The sequence below is a fragment of the Gopherus evgoodei genome, chromosome 3, assembly GCF_007399415.2.
Source record: "Gopherus evgoodei ecotype Sinaloan lineage chromosome 3, rGopEvg1_v1.p, whole genome shotgun sequence".
In the NCBI taxonomy this organism is placed as follows: domain Eukaryota; kingdom Metazoa; phylum Chordata; order Testudines; family Testudinidae; genus Gopherus; species Gopherus evgoodei.
This window is the reverse complement of record NC_044324.1, coordinates 121,825,370-121,843,666: the sequence shown is the minus strand read 5'-3', so window position 1 is coordinate 121,843,666 and position 18,297 is coordinate 121,825,370. Positions and strand designations below refer to the sequence as shown.

The window sequence follows — 18,297 nt, the reverse complement described above, 5'->3', positions numbered from 1 at the left end:
GCAGAATTAAAGGTTGCATAGGCAATTCAAAATTTGGTATTTCCTAACGTTCAAGTACTTGACTTTGCAATCTAAATAATGTTCTTTATAGCAATATCTTCTATACAATACAGACATTTCCTGATATAGCATGTATAACAACCAACCTATTACACCTCTACCTCGATATAACGCTGTCCTCGGGAGCCAAAAAATCTTACTGCGTTATAGGTGGAACTACGTTATATGGAACTTGCTTTGATCCACTGGAGTGTGCAGCCCTCCCTTCCTCCCGAGCACTGCTTTACCGCTTTAGATCAGAATTCATGTTATATCAGGTCGTGTTATATCGAGGTAGAGGTGTATTATGGTTGAGATAGTATTTGCTATTTTTCCTCAGTCCTCATCACTAAAAAAAATAAAATAAAATACTGCCAAACAGCAGCTCTAAGGAATTTTAAGAAAGAAAAGAAAAAACAGCAAAAATGAATCAACGGAATTCAAAATTTTGGGCAAGATGTTGGTTTTCACCTGCAACCTGGATTCAGATTTAAAATCCGGTACTAGCATTCACCCATCTTATACAGCTTTTGGGCTGAACCCAAACCCTGAATCCAAACAGCTCTGAACTTTGAGGGGGTTGCAAAGCACTTGAAAGTTAGAAAATGCCAAATGTAGAGCTGCCCATGCAATTTTAATTTGCCCTCCTTATGCTATGAATTATAATCCAGTCTATAATTACATGATCACCCACTAATGTTTCACTCATTCAGTGCACAGGATGGCCATACAGGGAGCATGTATACATACAGGGAGGGGTTTGGAATGCAGATTAATATTTAGTAGCTCAGGCACATCTCTTGGATATTACTATTACACCTCTACCCCGATATAACATGAATTCGGATATAACATGGTTAAGCAGTGCTCTGGGGGGACGGGACTGCGCACTCCGGCGGATCAAAGCAAGTTCCATATAACGCGGTTTCACCTATAACGCAGAATGATTTTTTGACTCCCTAGGACAGCGTTATATCAGGGTAGAGGTGTATTTATCTACAGTAGCACTAGGCATATATGTAGCACTTTACAAAACACAAATGACAACTGTGTGCAAATAACTGACTTTCACCTAAACATTTGTGAAACAATAATTTATAGACCATGAGAGAACTACTGGTCTTCATCTAAAAGATGAATTATTTAAAAAAAAAAGAAAACCCTCAGACAAATGCAAATGTTAATTTAAAAGAAGAACAAAGAACAACATGTTCCTGTCCTGACAGGTTAATTCAAGTACAAAAATCGACTGCAGATGGCACTGTTGTCTTATATTAAAAAGTACCAACAGAAACCATGAAGGTTTGTTACAAGAATTTTCCGCCTTGCTCAATGCAGTTTTCTTAAAATTCCCATGGTGAGAGAGTCCTTCTTTGTTATATACCAATATTGCCGTATCTATGACTCGTGTTTGAAAATCAATGTTCACTTTAAATTTTGTTATGAAGCCTCTTGGCACGATCCATCGCTCTGAAAAATGACATAGTCTGTTACATCACAGGGGAGCCCAGGATAGTAGAGCCACATTCAGAAAGAGGTTTAGAATATTCGGTGCCGTTCTGTTCCAAATATGCATACTGTATTTTAAGTATTTTCATACAATCTATACAAAACTGACCAGGTAAAATATTACTATTAGTAGTAACATTTGTTCATATACTAAATATTAGCATTAATTTAAATTTCCAGAACTTTAAAATGTACCTTATTTTCAGATATGTCCTGTGAGTTTAAAGTTCAATGTAACTGGGTTATCTTGGAAGACAGATAGTATTAGGGCACAGAGTAATCTTTCTTAGCCCTTAAAATGAAGCCCTATACAAGGATACTCTGCATCACTCACCACTCTAAAATGTTTGCATTGAGACCAATGTGGCAAGCACTACTCTTGTGAGGAAGCCCTTTGTTAATAAAAATGTGCCAGCAGGCCCTTTGTTAATAAAAATCCCTTCTAAAGGCTCTCTTATCTCTTCCTCATGGACTCCTTCCTGTTCTCAGTGAAATCAATGACACCACTCCCATTAACTTCAATGGTGCAAGATCAGGCCCTATACAGAAAAACTGCTTTTTTAATATTTAGTGATGGATTTAAAATCTTTTAAAAATATGGCTTTAAAAGAGAAATGAAGAAAAGAAGTTCAGTCAACTAGGGACTAAACCAGTCCATGTTAAAAGCGTAATTAATTATTGGTAAAGAATGGCTAAGGGAAAGGTTAGAAAATTTGAATATATACAAATCAACTAGTCTAAATGATTTACGTCCTCAAATATTAACACAATTGCTTAAAAACTATATTGAACCACTACAAATTATTTTGGAATAGTCCCGGAGGATCAGGAAGGGTACAAGAAGACTGAAAAAAGTGAATGTTATAATAATCTTTAAAAAGAGGGATGCTATCAAGTACCATCTGATAAAGCCAACATCAGTCACCAATATAATGGTGAAACCAATAATAAAAGAAACATCTAGAAGGTAATATAGCAATGGGCAATAATCAGCATGAATATATAAAGATCAAATCTTGCTAAACAAATTTGATTGCGTGAGTATATAGCAAACAAATTGCTGGAAGATCAGAATGTGGTAGATATGCTATGTTTATATTTCAGTAAAGCATCTCACAAAATCCCTCTCTGTAACATGGATTGAAAACTGACTGGTGGAACTTCAGCACTCATGACATACGGCAATTTATTCAGTTGGGGAAAGAGCCTTGTGGGATTACTGCAGGGATCGATGTTGTCTGATTTTATTCAACAACTCAATGATGATCTGGAAGAGGGGATCAACAGCATGTTAATGAAATTCACAGACAACACCAAATCGCCAAAGGGAGCCGGAGAGATTAGAAACATGGGAAATAGCTCCCTTTTCAACTACTGTCCCTTTCCCTTTTATCTTTGCTCAAATGCTTATTTTCTGTCTCTACCCTGGATCTCCATCCAGCTCATTTTTTACCCTTTCTTGACTACATCTCAGAGCCTAGTTCTCCTTCTTCATCCTCCTTGACCTCTCTAATGCCTTTGTAACTGTCAGTTACTCCTTCCTTACTAATCTAGTCTTTATTTGGGTTTGTTACTGTCCTCCCTTGATTCTCTTGCTGCTTCCCTGACCACTTCTTCAGCATCACTTTCAGTAGATCCTCTCCCACTTTCTGGAAGCTCTGCCTACTAACAGCTTTGTGTTTTCTTCCATTTGCCCCTTACAAAAGGAATGCCCTCACTGAATTATTTTGTAAGGCCCAGCTCTGTTTCATTGACTGAAAATAACTGGCCAATTTTTCAATAGCTATGGGACAGGCTACTGAGAAGCAGGTGGGGAATGTACATATTGCATGATGTAACTGCAAAAAAAAAAATCTGTGTATATGGACATATGGGTCTATTATCAGATTGATGATCAGTCCCCGCCCCCAGCCTATTGCTCCTTGTTGCAAATTGTAATTTCTTTTGAATAAAGAATATTTTTACTTCTATGTTTGCACAGGGCCTAGCAGAATGGGGCTCTGATCCTGAACAGGGCATCTGAGCATTGCTGTAACACAAACAATAGCAATAAAGACTACAACAAATGAGATTCAAGTTGAGAGAATGTAAGCTCATAGAGTGACCGAATGCACCCCTGTATTCACACCCTACACACTACTGTAATAACCCTTGTACAAAATATGCCTTGTGAGGTATCATTTGAAAACTAACAACTAGCTGGTTAATAATATCATGGATAAATGTATGTAGCAACATTATGTGTAAAGTTATGAAATCCCCCTGTATGATGTTAAAGACAAATGTTCAAACTCAGGTAGCCCCAGTTAGGTAGAACTGGTCAGGCAGACCTGTCTTAAACAAAGGGATGTGTGTTTGCATATAAGCTGTAAACAGAGGCCTCAGGCAGTGACAGGGGGAAGAAAGAAGGCAAAGATAATCTGCATCTTAGTAAAAAATAAAACAGCATAACTCCTCTCCCCATAAGATGCCATATCTCCTTGCTCTGGGCTGGAAAGAACTTTATCTAGGGTCACTGTCGGGAAAATAGACTTCAAAGGGTGACTGAACTATAAAAGTAAGGGGCAAAAACACCCCAAGTTCTCTCGTCCTATCCATCTCTCTCTTTTCATCTAAAAAGACAAAAGAAATATCTGTTAGACTTTGAGAGCAGATCCTGGCCTGAGAATTTTGTCCCTAATGTTACTAGAAACATGTGATAAAGGACTTCACCTTGAATCAAGTCTAATTTGTTAAGTTTAGAAAGTATTCTGTCTTTATTTTTCTTGTAACCATTTCTGACTTTAATGCCTCATTACTTGTTGTAGTCCAGGGCTGCCGCCAAAGACCCCAGGCCCTCTGAATCCTCTGGGTGGCCCTGTTGTAGTCACTTAAAATCTCCCTCTTTGTAGTTAAATTTGTTTCATTTTTTTAAACAAAACCAATCCAGTGTTGTGAGCTGTGTGGGTAATTTCATTTAAAGTGGCAATTTATTCTATACTGACCTCTTAGAGGGGCAATGGATCTAATACATCTGGACTGTTCAGGAGAGGGCTGGACAGTGCAGAACACAGATTTTGGGGGGAAATCCAGGACTGGGAGCGTGTTGGGACCCTCATGTGAAAACCAAGGCCAGTGAAAGCCAAAGCATGTCTGGTGTTTGCTGACAGGCTGGTGGGGTCAGAACTGCTGGACCAGAGCTGTAACTATGCACAGACACTCATGGTGTGATCTGCATGCTAGCAGGCTGTTTGTGAGCAACCCAAGCTGGAAGCTACAACAGCAAAGCATTGTGAGGCACCCAAAGTTGCAGGGCAGGGGTGACACAGCCCCTCACTGGTCTGGACTGCACCCCAGAAAATAATCTGAAACAGAGCTATCCAATAAGAGGTAGAAACTGGAAAGAAGTAATGCTGAAAGAGGCTTAGGTGGGAGAGTAGGCAGTGAAATAGATGGGAGTATGCATGGGGATATGATAGCAAAACACACCATTGCAATTCTGAGTTGCATATGCAGAGGCATTACATGGAGCATGGAAATAATAATCCTTACTTCAGGACAGTGGTGTGACTGCAGATGATAAACCTTTTCAGAGCACAAAGATGTTGCTAATGTGGAAAAATCAGATTAAAGAAACAAAAATAATTTTGAGGCTGGTGTGATTGATTTATAAGGAAATATTTAAAAAGGCATATATGTTTAGCTTGGCTAAGAGATGATTAAAGGGAACCTTGATAGCAGTCTATAAATATATGAAAGTTGTTAATACTACAAAGAAAGAAGAAATTTTTGGGGTGGTAGAGATCTATGCTGATGAATTATCTCCCAAGGGAAATGAAGGATGATCCTTAAAATGGGACATTTAAAACTAGATTGGACAAACTGCTAGAAAATATACTATGGAAAATAATTCTGCATTGAAGAGGGGATGGAATAGGTGGTGTAGTGGGGTGGCTGCCTCACTCCTGGAGAACAGGGGTTCAAAGCAGCCACGCTAGGCTGATTGGGGAAGCAGCCACAGGTGTGGCTGGCTAAATCAGGCCACAGCTGACCTGGATAAAAGGGCTGTGGGGCCAGGAGACAGGAGAATCTCACTCTACCCCTGGAGTGGGAAGGGCTGGCTGCCTAGGAGCAAGGTACCTGAGGCGGAGCAGTGCTGGGGAAAGTGAAAGGGAGCTGGGGAGCTCTAGCTTGGTAAACCTCCAGGCTGCAGGCCTTGTTGAAGGCCTATGAAGGTACTGGGCTGCAGAGGGTCAGCCTGGAGACAGGCAAAGGCAGCAGGCCCTATCCCCTGGCTGATGATGAATGGCCATTACAGACTGCAGTCTGCCTCAGGGAAAGGGGGCTGGATAACGACTGACAGTAGCTACTGAGGCAGGGTGGGGTTTAGAAGGCTGGGGGTTCTCCTGGGAGGGGAGACCTAGAGTGGAGGTATTGCAGAGGGCAGAACCCCAAGGTAAGGGGCACCAGGATCCAGGAGCAACACAAGGGCCTGAGGCAAGTGAGACATTGGCCAGCAGAGGGTGCTCCGAGTGCTGGATGAGCTAATTCCCAAGAACACCAGCAGGAGGCACTGCACTGGTGAGATGTCGCCCCGCCATAGTGGCCTAAGTGGTCTTTTATTGTCTAATTAACCTGAGTCTATGATTTAGCTTCATTTAGAGTAGCATCAGAGGGGTAGCCGTGTTAGTCTGGATCTGTAAAAGCAGCAAAGAATCCTGTGGCACCTTATAGACGAACAGACGTTTTGGAGCATGAACTTTCGTGGGTGAATACCCACTTCGTCAGATGCATGTAGTGGAAATTTCCAGGGGCAGGTATATATATGCTAGCAAGCAAGCTAGAGATAACGAGGTCAGTTCAATCACGGAGGATGAGGCCCTGTTCTAGCAGTTGAGGTGTGAAAACCAAGAGAGGAGAAACTAGTTCTGTAGTTGGCAAGCCATTCACAGTCTTTGTTCAATCCTGAGCTGATGGTGTCAAATTTGCAGATGAACTGAAGCTCAGCAGTTTCTCTTTGAAGTCTGGTCCTGAAGTTTGTTTTGCTGCAGGATGGCCACCTTAAGGTCTGCTATAGGGTGGCCAGGGAGGTTGAAGTGCTCTCCTACAGGTTTTTGTATATTGCCATTCCTAATGTCTGATTTGTGTCCATTTGTGGGGGGAGGGATAGCTCAGTGGTTCGAGCATTGGCCTGCTAAACCCAGGGTTGTGAGTTCAATCCTTGAGGGGGCAATCTGGGGCAAAAGTCTGTCTGGAGATTAATCCTGTTCTGAGCAGGGGGTTGGACTAGATGATCTCCTGAGGTCCCTTCCAACCCTGAGATTCTATGATTTATCCTTTTCTGTAGAGACTGTCCAGTTTGGCCGACGTAAATAGCAGAGGGGCATTGCTGGCATATGATGGCGTATATTACATTGGTGTATATGCAGGTGAATGAACCGGTGATGGTGTGGCTGATCTGGTTAGGTCCTGTGATGGTGTCACTGGTGTTGATATGTGGGCAGAGTTGGCATTGAGGTTTGTTGCATGGATTGGTTCCTGAGCTAGAGTTATTATGGTGCAGTGTGCAGTTACTGGTGAGAATATGTTTCAGGTTGGCAGGTTGTCTGTGGGCAAGGACTGGCCTGCCACCCAAGGCCTGTGAAAGTGTGGGATCATTGTCCAGGATGGGTTGTAGATCCTTGATGATGCGTTGGAGGGGTTTTAGCTGGGGGCTGTATGTGATGGCCAGTGGAGTCTTGTTGGTTTCTTTCTTGGGTTTGTCTTGCAGTGGGAGGCTTCTGGGTACACGTCTGGCTCTGTTGATCTGTTTCCTTATTTCCTCGTGCGGGTATTGCAGTTTTGTAGGTGTTGGTCTCTGTCTGAGGGGTTAGAGCAGATGCGGTTGTACCTCAGTGTTTGGCTGTAGACAATGGATCGTGTGATGTGTCCGGGATGGAAGCTGGAGGCATGAAGGTAGGCATAGCGGTCGGTAGGTTTTCGATATAGGGTGGTGTTAATGTGACCATCACTTATTTGCACCATGGTGTCTAGAAAGTGGACTTCCCGTGTAGATTGGTCCAGGCTGAGGTTGATGGTGGGGTGGAAGCTGTTGAAATTGTGGTGGAATTTTTCCAGAGTCTCCTTCCCATGGGTCCAGATGATGAAGATGTCATCAATGTAGCGTAGGTAGAGAAGGGGCGTGAGTGGACGAGAGCTGAAGAAGTGTTGTTCAGGGCGGCCATAAAGATATTCGCATATTGTGGGGCCATGCGGGTGCCCATGGCAGTGCCATTGATCTGGAGATATATATTGTCATCAAATTTGAAATAGTTGTGTGTAAGTATAAAGGCTGTGGCAAACTCAGGACACTTAGCTACCAAGCGTGGGGTAGTAATTAGTCCCAGAAGGCTTAACCATGGAGGAATAAGGTTCAGCTGGAACAGGGGTTACCAAGGAGGTAATTAGTTTCAGCTGGCCCCAATGGCTGGAGACCTTTTTAAACCCTCCCTGGCAGGGAAGCAGGGGGGGGAGGAGAGAAGTAGAGTAGCTGCTAGTGAGTAGAGGCAGCTGAACTCTAAAAACTTTTCTTGCAAGGCAGGTTGCACTCTCTCCAGAAGGAGAGGAAAACAGAACAAGGGCCTGACTGAGAAGGGATCAGCCAGACCCTGCGCAACTATGAAGGGCTTTTGCTTTGCCCAAGCCTGTGTCTCCAAGGCTGAGGAGGACTGAGCTAGGAGAGGAGAGACAGGTACTTTGCCACAATGCACAGAGCTCAGCAGCCAGTTGTGCTGTGGAATCATCAGGGATAGTGTTCCTGACAGCTTGTATTCCATCTGTGTGTAGCAGACAGACATTCTAAAGCCATTCTTGTCCTACAAACTAATGGGTAAAATCTTTCTTACTTATGAAGTCTTCTTTTTCAATACTTACTTTGCAGTAGTGCTTAGAGACCAAATTTGGATCAGTGCCCTGCTTTGGTAGGTGCTGTACAAACATATGCAAAGAAACCGTCCCTGCCTAAAGAACTTGCAATGTAAGCAGAGAAGTAACATACAAAGGGTCTAGTGTGGGGAAAAGACAATTAATTATATATATAATTGGGTTTTTTTAAAATACTGTTAGAAGTAGATGAAATAAGTGTCAGGTATCCCCATTTAGGTATTCAAGGTTGTGGTGTGATTGCCCATGATAAATTGCTCTCAGCTCTGGAACCGCTATACAATAAAGATATTAATGAAGTGGAAAAATTAACCTGCTACTTTCTTATAAGTCTCATGGCCTATAAGACTTGAATAGGTCTCGAGGAGAGGGTAGAAGACTTGTGGATCAGTTCACGGCTTGGAGTACATGAGTACGGAGTAGTATGGAAGAGGGTGAGGGATGTTTGTGCACAAAGATGACAAACCAGATATAGACAAATGAGATGCATGTGCAAGAAATATTTCCTTGGGGTACCTCCTTGAACAGATTCATTCCCAGTTGGATTTCAAAGTGCAAACAGAAAGCCTAAATTAATTTTTTATAGCCATTAAGTTAATACTGCTGAGCCCCATTATTAATTTCTGTGTGCCACTTTTGGTATTCTGGAATCACTCTGTAGTAACATCTTGATCCTTGTACTTTATTTACCAATGTCACTATTATTAACAGATGGCCTGACACAGTCCCACTGACTGAGATCTCCATGAACTTCACTCTTCCATACAAACATTTAACCAATCAAATAAATGTTATTTATATTTTAAACCACCTTTCTAAATTTAATGTTTAGTTCTAGATGTGGTTTGGTTGAAAGTGATAGAAAGTGACATTAATGACAAATTATAACAGAGTCTGCATGGCCCAATAATATGAAATGTTAAATCTAAGCTTGATTCAGCTTCTAAGTACAGTGAGTCAGAGTCACCTTGGCTAGCACAAGCAGATGGAAACTATATCTTGCTGCATTGTTCAGGTCCACTGCACCTCAAGGAAGATTTGCTGAAAGGAGGGCTGCAGCAGCATCAACATGTGCCTGGGGTTGCTGTCTCTGCTAGCGGCAGGCAGCTTTGATCTTTGCTGGTGGCTCCAAACAAGTCCTGCAGAAACTGCACTAACAATGCGCTGAGTTACCTCATCTCCTGGCCTCCCATCCCTGGCCAGTGATGTCTATTTTGAGGTCTGTGCTGGGTACTTGCGGGTGCACAGCAAAAGGAGAGGTTGTGAGCCCCTAATGCTCCTCCACTGCCAGAGAACAGCATCTTCTGCATCAGCAGAAACCAGCACAGATCCTGGAACAAAGGTGGCTAATATTTGATTTTACATTGACTGCACCAAGCTAAGAGGCACAGAGTTTGATCTCAGAGCCTCTTTCTTAATTTTATTATCGCCTAGTCACTGTATTCTGCAGAGAGATGCAGTGGAAATACATACACAAACAGATAATGAAACTTACAAGTACCAATCTGTCTTTATTTAGAAGCTTTTGCCAGCAAGCTATCAGAAAAGCAAAATAACTGATATTCATTGGGGCTTTCTTAGAAATACGCTGCATCTATCCATCCATCTGGCATAGCTAATAGCTAGCTGGCCTCTTAGTCTGCTAGTCAATGTAACCCAAAGTATGAGTAATTGATTCACCACTTTTCAATAGTAAACAATTAATACTCTTTTTGAAACATATCCAGAGGCTTTTACAGACGAGATTGATTCTACCACAGTAAGTAATTGTGTATGGAAGAACTGACATTTTTAAAAGCAGATTGCTAAATTATGATTGGTCACTTGGTTGTGCCTGTTAGGGGTGATGTGGAACTGTACTGTCCTAGGGGGAGCACTGAGAGGCAAATTGCATCCCTGAGTCCCCAGTTATTCAGGGGAAGTATGCCCACTACTGAACCCCATCAGGCAGTGCAGCCTGCTCCCCCTTGCATGCCCAGCTCTGTAGGGTGGTTAGAGGAACCTGACACAGTCATTGCCCACCTTCCTCTCCTTTTCACTCTTCAACGCTTCCATGCTCCTCCAGAAAACTAGGGTCTGAGCAATTCCTGCACCCTCTTTGAATGTAGGGACTGCAATTCTGCCTGGCCCTTTTGCAGGTTGTGAGGCACAGGACTCCATATTCCCTCATCTCCCTAATGCATATCTATATAAGGGCCAGATAGAATTGGCATTGACTAGTGGCAGAGTGGACTTCCATTAAATACTCCTGAAATAATGTGTGTGTTTGGAGGTTGCTGAGGCTCCAACAGGATTCTACACCTCTACCTCGATATAACGCCACCCGCTATAACACAAATTCAGATATAACGCAATAAAGCAGTGCTCTGGTGGGGGGGGCTGTGTGCTCCAGTGGATCAAATCAAGTTCAATATAACGCGGTTTCACCTATAACGCGGTAAGATTTTTTGGCTCCCAAGGACAGTGTTATATCGAGGTAGAGGTGTACCAGCAAAACACTGATACTGACTTACTGACAAGGACTAGTACTGTAGTTGATTGAGAAATAAAGATATTTTTTAAACTAAGAAAGGAGATGTCAAGAGGAGACACTTGCTGTACTAAGTGATTTGAATTGCATATCTTGGTTCAAAAGGCTATCAAATGACTATGACAAATCCCCCTGGAGGGCAGTTATCCAGCTGCTTTGTGTTGCCTCCTGAGCACAGAATAAATAGAAGGTCCAAGAATCTAATCTATTACTCTTACTTATACTTTAAAATTCTGTCACATACACCATCTTGGACACTTCTGAGGAGAGTAATGGGTCTTCATAGGAGTTGCAGGGACAGAATTCTGTCCCTAATGCATGACCAAGATACATGTACAATGACCGTGTAGTTGCTTTGTGGACACTATTCCAGTCTCTGGACTGAAACAGAGATTATTTTATGACTACAAGATGTAAAATTGTGGAGCCATAGGTCATATCCATGTCCTTCTACAAACTGGCTTATGGTACATGGAGGTAACATGCAGCCCAATATGACTGTGTGGATGGGGTGTTAAGGCTACATATGAGCCTCCTGCAGCTCCTATGCTGTCTGGTGAATTTTCTCCAAGAACGATAATTTTTTAGCTGGCAAAAGCTTAGTTTAAAATGACCTCTTCTGAAAGTAACACATATATTTCCCTGCATCTTCCAAAATTATAACTGAAGACTCAGACAATAGCAGCAAGAAATAAAACCTCCTTTTAAAAACGTTTAACTAGATGAAACAGACCAGCCAATACAAAGAGAACAGCAGTGACTGAAAAACCAGCTACAAATGTAAGTCATTGACTTGTTCTTCACAAATATTCTTGCCATTAAATCAAATCACTATGTTATACCCAACAGTAGGATCCTTTTTATGTTTGTAGGAATGCCTGCTGTGCATCACTTGGTAATGAGAAGCTTAATGGTTCTTTCCCCTTAAAAGTAAGAGGCATTCATAAATAATTGTACTAGCACATACAAACTGAAAAAGCTATCAAAAGAACATTTGCCTAACACTTTCTTTAAGCAATAAAATATGGTTATTAACCTTCTGTAACTGTTGTTCTTGGAGATGTGTTGCACATGTCCATTCCACTCTAGGTGTGTGCGTGACCTGAGCACAGTCACCAGAAATTTCTCCCTCAGTGATACCTGTTGGGGCGGTTCGAGTACCCTCTGCTGCCATGTGCCTATAGTGCCAGTATAAAGTGCCTAGCCAACCTTGCGCCCCCTCAGTTCCTTCTTTCCAGAAAAACTGGGATGTAAAGGGGAAAGAGGGTAGGTTGTGGAACGGACATGTGCAACACATCTCCAAGAACAACAGGAATGGAAGTTAGTAACCGTTTTTTCTTCTTTAAGGGATTGCACATGTGCATTCCACTCTAGGTGATGCCTATGCAGTTGAATAGGTGGAGGGATTGGATCCAAGATGAAATTGTCTCTGAAGAGATTGGGAGACAATCTCATCCTATTGGCTCCCGCTACGAACAATTGAGTGGACCTTGGGAATGTTTAGTCCTTTCTATGTAGAAATCTAGGGATCATCTATGAGTGAAGGTGCTGTTCTTCCCTATTTGCATATGGCTTCAGGTAAAAGACAGGAAGATAGAGTGCCTGATTGCTAACAAATTGTGAAACCACTTTTGGGAGGAAACTGGGAGGAGGATGTAACTGCACCTTATCTTTAAAAAGCGTATATACGGAGGCTTTGATGTGAGGGCATGGAGCTCTGAGACCACCTGGCCAAAGTGATGGCCACTAAAAAAACCACTTTCCAGGAGAGTTACAATAATGAGCATGTTGCCAATGGTTCAAATAGAGGTCGCACGAGATTTGATAAGATCAAGCTCAGGTCCCAGGAAGGAAAGAGCTCTCTTACTTGAGAATATAGCCTCTCTAGGCCCTTCAGGAATCAGAGAGACATGTCATTTGAAAACAGACTGGTTATCCAGAGCGGCCCCGACCCTGTCCCTGGCGGAAGTCGCCGGACAGGGGAAGCACCAGTGCCCCTCACCTGTCTCCCACAGAAACTGTAGGGTGGCAGGGCAAGACCCCACACCCACACTCGTTTTCTGGAAGAAGCACTGGGCAGGATGAGAGAAATCCCAGCGCCCTGATCCTGGTCCCCCACAGAAGTGTGGAGGGTGGCGGGGGAAGCCTCTGCACTCAGACCCCAGCTGTGGCCCTAGGATTGGAGGATCTCTCACTCTTTGGTGCAGCCCAAGGCTGTGGTGCAGGGATAGAACTTCTCTGGACTTGGGGCCATGGAGACGGGGAGAAAGGAACAAAATGGGTTGCAGGGCTGCAGTGGGGAGGGGGGGGCAGAATGGGAGAACCCTGGGTGGAACAGGGGTGGGCCCTGCCCCCAGGGAAGAGGCAGAAAGAGGTGTGGCTGTGGGTGGGGCTGCAGGCAGAAGGGGCAGAATGGGAGCAGCACCGCAGGTGGAAAAGGTGAGGCGGGAACCCACACGTGCTCTGGCCCAGGGCCCCAGGAAACTTTAATCCACTTCTGATCATGGGAACTGGTAGGGTGCTGTCGAGTGTCCCAGCAAAAGGCCTGCTTAGATCACCCTGGATGTCTGGATGGCCAGACATAGCCATCATACCTGCATAGTGGGTTTCCCCTTTGACAGTACTGAAGGGCCTGATACTGAACAATGATCGGAACCAATGGGTTTCCTTCCTGACTGCCAGCAGTGACACCGCCAACTCTTGTATGACTGGTGATACCAGTATTGACAGCAATAGAAGGTCTCTGGCAGTAGCAAACACCACTGGCAAGGGCGGCACTGAGATAGTGTTGGTACCACACTGTATTGCTCATGTAGATGGCTCATCTGGTACTGGACTCAACGGTGTCTGTCTAGGTGACAGAGTCAACGGTGCTGACTTCTGTGGTACTGAGACATAGGAGTACCCTGACTTAGGTCACACTCTACTCTGATGTCCATGCCTGGCTGTCTTTGGTGCTGGGGATTGACAGCCAACAGTTTTTTGTGCCTTTTCTTAGGCATTGGAGATGGTGAATGGTGCCAGGACTCCAGTAGGCTCCTTACTGATGCGGGGGCCCACTCTATGCTCAGTCAGACTGGCCTGCCTCAGATGGAGGTCTCAGTGCTGCCTCCATGAGCAAAAACTTCAGCCTGGTCCTTCTTCATGCGAGGCTTAAAGTCTGTGCAGCTCTGCCAGTGACAACCCCCAACTGAGCTTCTCCCAGGCACTTCTGGCAGCTTGAATGCATGTCACTCAGGGGCATAGCCTTGTTGCAGGAGGTGCAGGGCTTGAAGCCCAGTGACTGAGGAATGCCTTGGCACCAGGTAATGGACAAAAACATCGCTAACTCAGTAAGTTACCAACTTACACTAAAATTGACAACAATTATTTACAACTAGCTAACTATGTACAAATATATAAAAGAGAGGATGTCTCCGAGAGCCAGCCAAAGCAAGGATAGCAGTTCCAGCAACCATCACGGGAGAACTGAGGGAGCACGGGGTACTTTATACTGACGCTATAGGCGTGCAGCAGGAGAGGGCATTTGAGCCACCCCAACGGTACCATTGAGGGAAAAATTTCCAGCAACTATGCTTGGGGCATACACACACCTAGAGTGGAATGCACATGTGCAATCACTCTAAGAAGAATAGTGTCAGAGGGGTAGCCATATTACTCTGGATCTGTAAAAGCAGCAAAGAGTCCTGTGGCACCTTATAGACTAACAGACTTATAGACTAACAGACTAATGAAAGCTCATGCTCCAAAACGTCTGTCTATAAGGTGCCACAGGACTCTTTGCTGCTTCTAAGAAGAATATGCATATATGTGTAGTATACATAAGGCTTCCAGGTCAGGTAAGAGGAAGTAAAGATGAGAAATTTACTTGACTTCAAAGCGATTTATTGAAAGTACTAATTACGTCTGACCTGTGACAATGATAGAAAGAGTCCCTTTGTTCTAATATTGAACGAGAAACTTTATTAGAATATGGGGAATACTATCATATCTAAAGCCACTTTGTCTCTTTCTGCTGCGCTACAGAGCTTCCCCTAGGACCTTTCCCAGCCCTTGTCCTGCCTGGATTGCTGTTATAGAGTTAAAGAAATAGTACACATCACCACAGCTTCTAAATTTTATTGGATTATGCATTCTGGCACGAATCTGGAGTTAGGCATTCTGGGGGTGAATCTAGAGCACACATGGTCAAGATGTGTTAATTCATATGCAACCTGATTTAGCCATTACCCCACATTTTATGCAGTTTCTTCTGCTCCTAGAAGGATTTAACTGGGCAGGGGACAATCCAAGTCATAATACAGACCCACATTAGCATAGATTTTGAAATAAAAAAACCAAATAGGGGCTGAAATTTGCCTGTGGAATGCCAGATATTGGGAAAGATATTTGAAGCAAATGGTAAGAGCCAGATGCATTTACTTCTGTGAAAAGGGGGACTGAGGATATAGAACATACAATATGACTAAACAAAAGGAGGAGGAATTTATAGCAACAAAAAAGAGCCAGTGACTGGACACATTGCCTTTTTCTTATTGCTCCATTACCTCATATTATACACAGATATAGTTCAGAATTCTCAATCTACAGAGAGTCTTTTCTTTTCTTAGTCTTACATTAGTTTACTTGTACAGTGAAGACATAACTTTATATACACCTGATAAGTATTCGGAACTATAGTTGCAGTCACTCTCTTCCTACCTTCCTGTGTAAAGTTGAGCCCTGAGATCCCAATGTATGTGTTGCAGACTATGTTTTGTTGTTTGTTTGTAACTGACTGGTTAGCTGTGAAAGTTATTGGGCAGAGCATCTTTTGATATTTAATGCCTGGAACTAATCAGTGCACCTAAGAAAAATATTGTATGATGTTGTTCCGTGGTCTGGGCTACCTCATCTTTTTTAAATGTTGATGGTATTTTTCATTTGTTTGCATATCCTGTAAAGAAGATGAATACTAATAAAGAGACAAATTCTAAGGTTTTTGATTGAGGTTTAGGCTTTGCTATAGGAAATTATTCATTTTGTTTCCACATAGTGGACAGGGCTAAGAACATGTTCTATGGGTTGGTGGTTAATATGCCACCTTCTAACATCTCATCTTTCCTTTTACTGGACTATATTTTGCTAGTAGAAAGAAAATTCTGTGCAAATTTCAGCTTAACAGCATTATGTAATAACCCCTTTTCCTTGCTATTTAAATTGACAAAAGTGTGATGTTATTACCAAAAGACAATAATACAAGTTATGGAAATATCTTATGTATTTACTGAATAGAAATAAGTGATATACCAATACAACATCTTTAAAAAACAAACCATACTGCACACTCTAGCAGGTGTGTTTAAAGCGACATACCTTTGATTTCACTTTTCTCCATTTCTTTCAGTGCCTGAACAAATGCCAACTGACTCTCGGTAAGTGGCCAACTGTTATACAACACCAGCGCTTGTATAATGTACTTGTGAGTCTGTGAAGCCAAAGGCAATATGTTAATCTGCTGATGACATTAATACGCATCCACAGTGAGCATCCCAAAGTACTTCAATAAACTGTTAGACATTGAACACAGGCTGCTTAACTACAGCAAGAGAAGTCATAAATTAGTTCACAAACTTATACATATCATATTATTCACAAGAATCTCAAAAGAAGTCTCATTACTAATGCCAAACTACATTGTTGTAATTTCCTTCTAGAACTGCACACTCGCTTGCATATTTATCAAAGTGAAACTAAGTTGAGCTATAGAATAAGGAACTACATTCCTTGAAGGTTTTCATGTAACATTTTCCTGAGCATATGGTGCACAAAGACTTCTTTTCTTCTATAAAACCATAAACCCTCAACAGCTCACTGAGTTTTGAGTGCTCATACGTAGAGTTACATTTGTAGAAGATTATCATTTAGAGATGCTCCCTCATAAGCGACAGTATTATGAACATAGGAATTTGGAGATGTGCCTTGGAGACAGGGATTGGGAACACCACATGGCTGTGTGCAGCAGTTCACCACAGTAACTCTCCAGTTTGTTTTTATTAAAGTTTTATTCCTTTCTCATTCACTGGTTTGTTATTTAATGAACCCCATGATCATTACATAGATGAGGACAGATGATTCATTTTTCAATAGAGATCTGTGACTAGTAAGTTGCACTATTCATTATTTACAATGAATAGTAAATTATTCTAAGAGTATCTCTTATTCTCTTCATCTATTAATGTTATCTCTGTGGTAAAGAAACAACTGAAAGTAGGCATGATTCATCTACCTGTAGAGTTAACAATTTATTGAAATTAAACCCCAGTCTTAAGAACAAAAAATCATATTTAGCTAATGGGAGCAACTGGCTACAGAAAAAACAAGCACCGTTTGGCAGCAGAAGTACATCCACGTTATTTTCCTACAAATACATAAATGATGTCAGGGGAAGGCCAAGGGATCATTGAACTGTAAGTTTTGATCTCCCTCTTAAAAAATTCTTGCCTCAAGTAATGGGCAATTTTTTTTTCATGTGCTGTATAATGGAACATGAACTTATAAGAAATCTGCCTCCAGAAGTATCGCATGTCAGCTCCAAATGTCTTACACAATTTCACATGGAACAGATGAAGTGCCTGCTCTTCATTTGACCCTGACTCTATCTTGGCATGATTTTCTTTTTCTAGATTGTAAATTCTTCCTTGTCTTTCTACATATCTGTACTTCATCTAGCACACTTTGAACATAAATAAATATATAAACATAAATAAATATAAATAAATACAAACACCATAGTAAATAATCTTTCCAATGAGGGCCTGGCTCCAGAGGACCTTTTACCATTTGGAAGCTGTGATGGGTGGCAGAGTAGGGACCCTGTTTTTTCACTGGTTTCCTGGACACACGTTACCCTGCTTGGGAAATTTTGCTCTGTGGTATGATGGCATTAGAAACACTAGGAATATGGATGGACATGAGGACTTGTCACACCTGAGAAGCAGTCTGCCTCACTGAACTGGGAGCTACTGGTGACCCTGGTGCCACACAGCAAGCTACTGAAAAGTGGACTAATATAATTGAATTTGGTATCAAGGGGATTCCTAAACAAATATATTTATGCAGAGATACCTCATTGGCTCTAGAGAAGGGTTGCCAGGGTTATCATTCTAAATTTAATCATAAACCCTTCAACAGATTGTGAAAGTTCAGCTGTTTTCCATAGACACTTTGGAAGACAGCAAAGATAACAACTGTCAACAAAGAAGATTACCTTGCAAGTAGAGGTCTATGAAAAGTTTTTTTTAAGTATTCTCAAACATCAAATCTATAAAACATTCTTG

General features: G+C 42.2%; 1 protein-coding gene across 4 annotated transcripts in view; it reads right to left on the bottom strand.

Annotated features, from left to right (window-relative positions):
• The window catches only part of ADGB (androglobin), a 221,736-nt gene that overhangs the window by 23,768 nt on the left and 179,671 nt on the right, over nt 1-18,297 (bottom strand). For all 4 annotated transcript variants that reach the window (XM_030556520.1, XM_030556521.1, XM_030556522.1 and 1 more), the window contains one exon: nt 16,334-16,445. In XM_030556520.1, the coding sequence (XP_030412380.1) occupies nt 16,334-16,445 (112 nt within the window). The remainder of the gene's footprint in view (nt 1-16,333; nt 16,446-18,297) is intronic.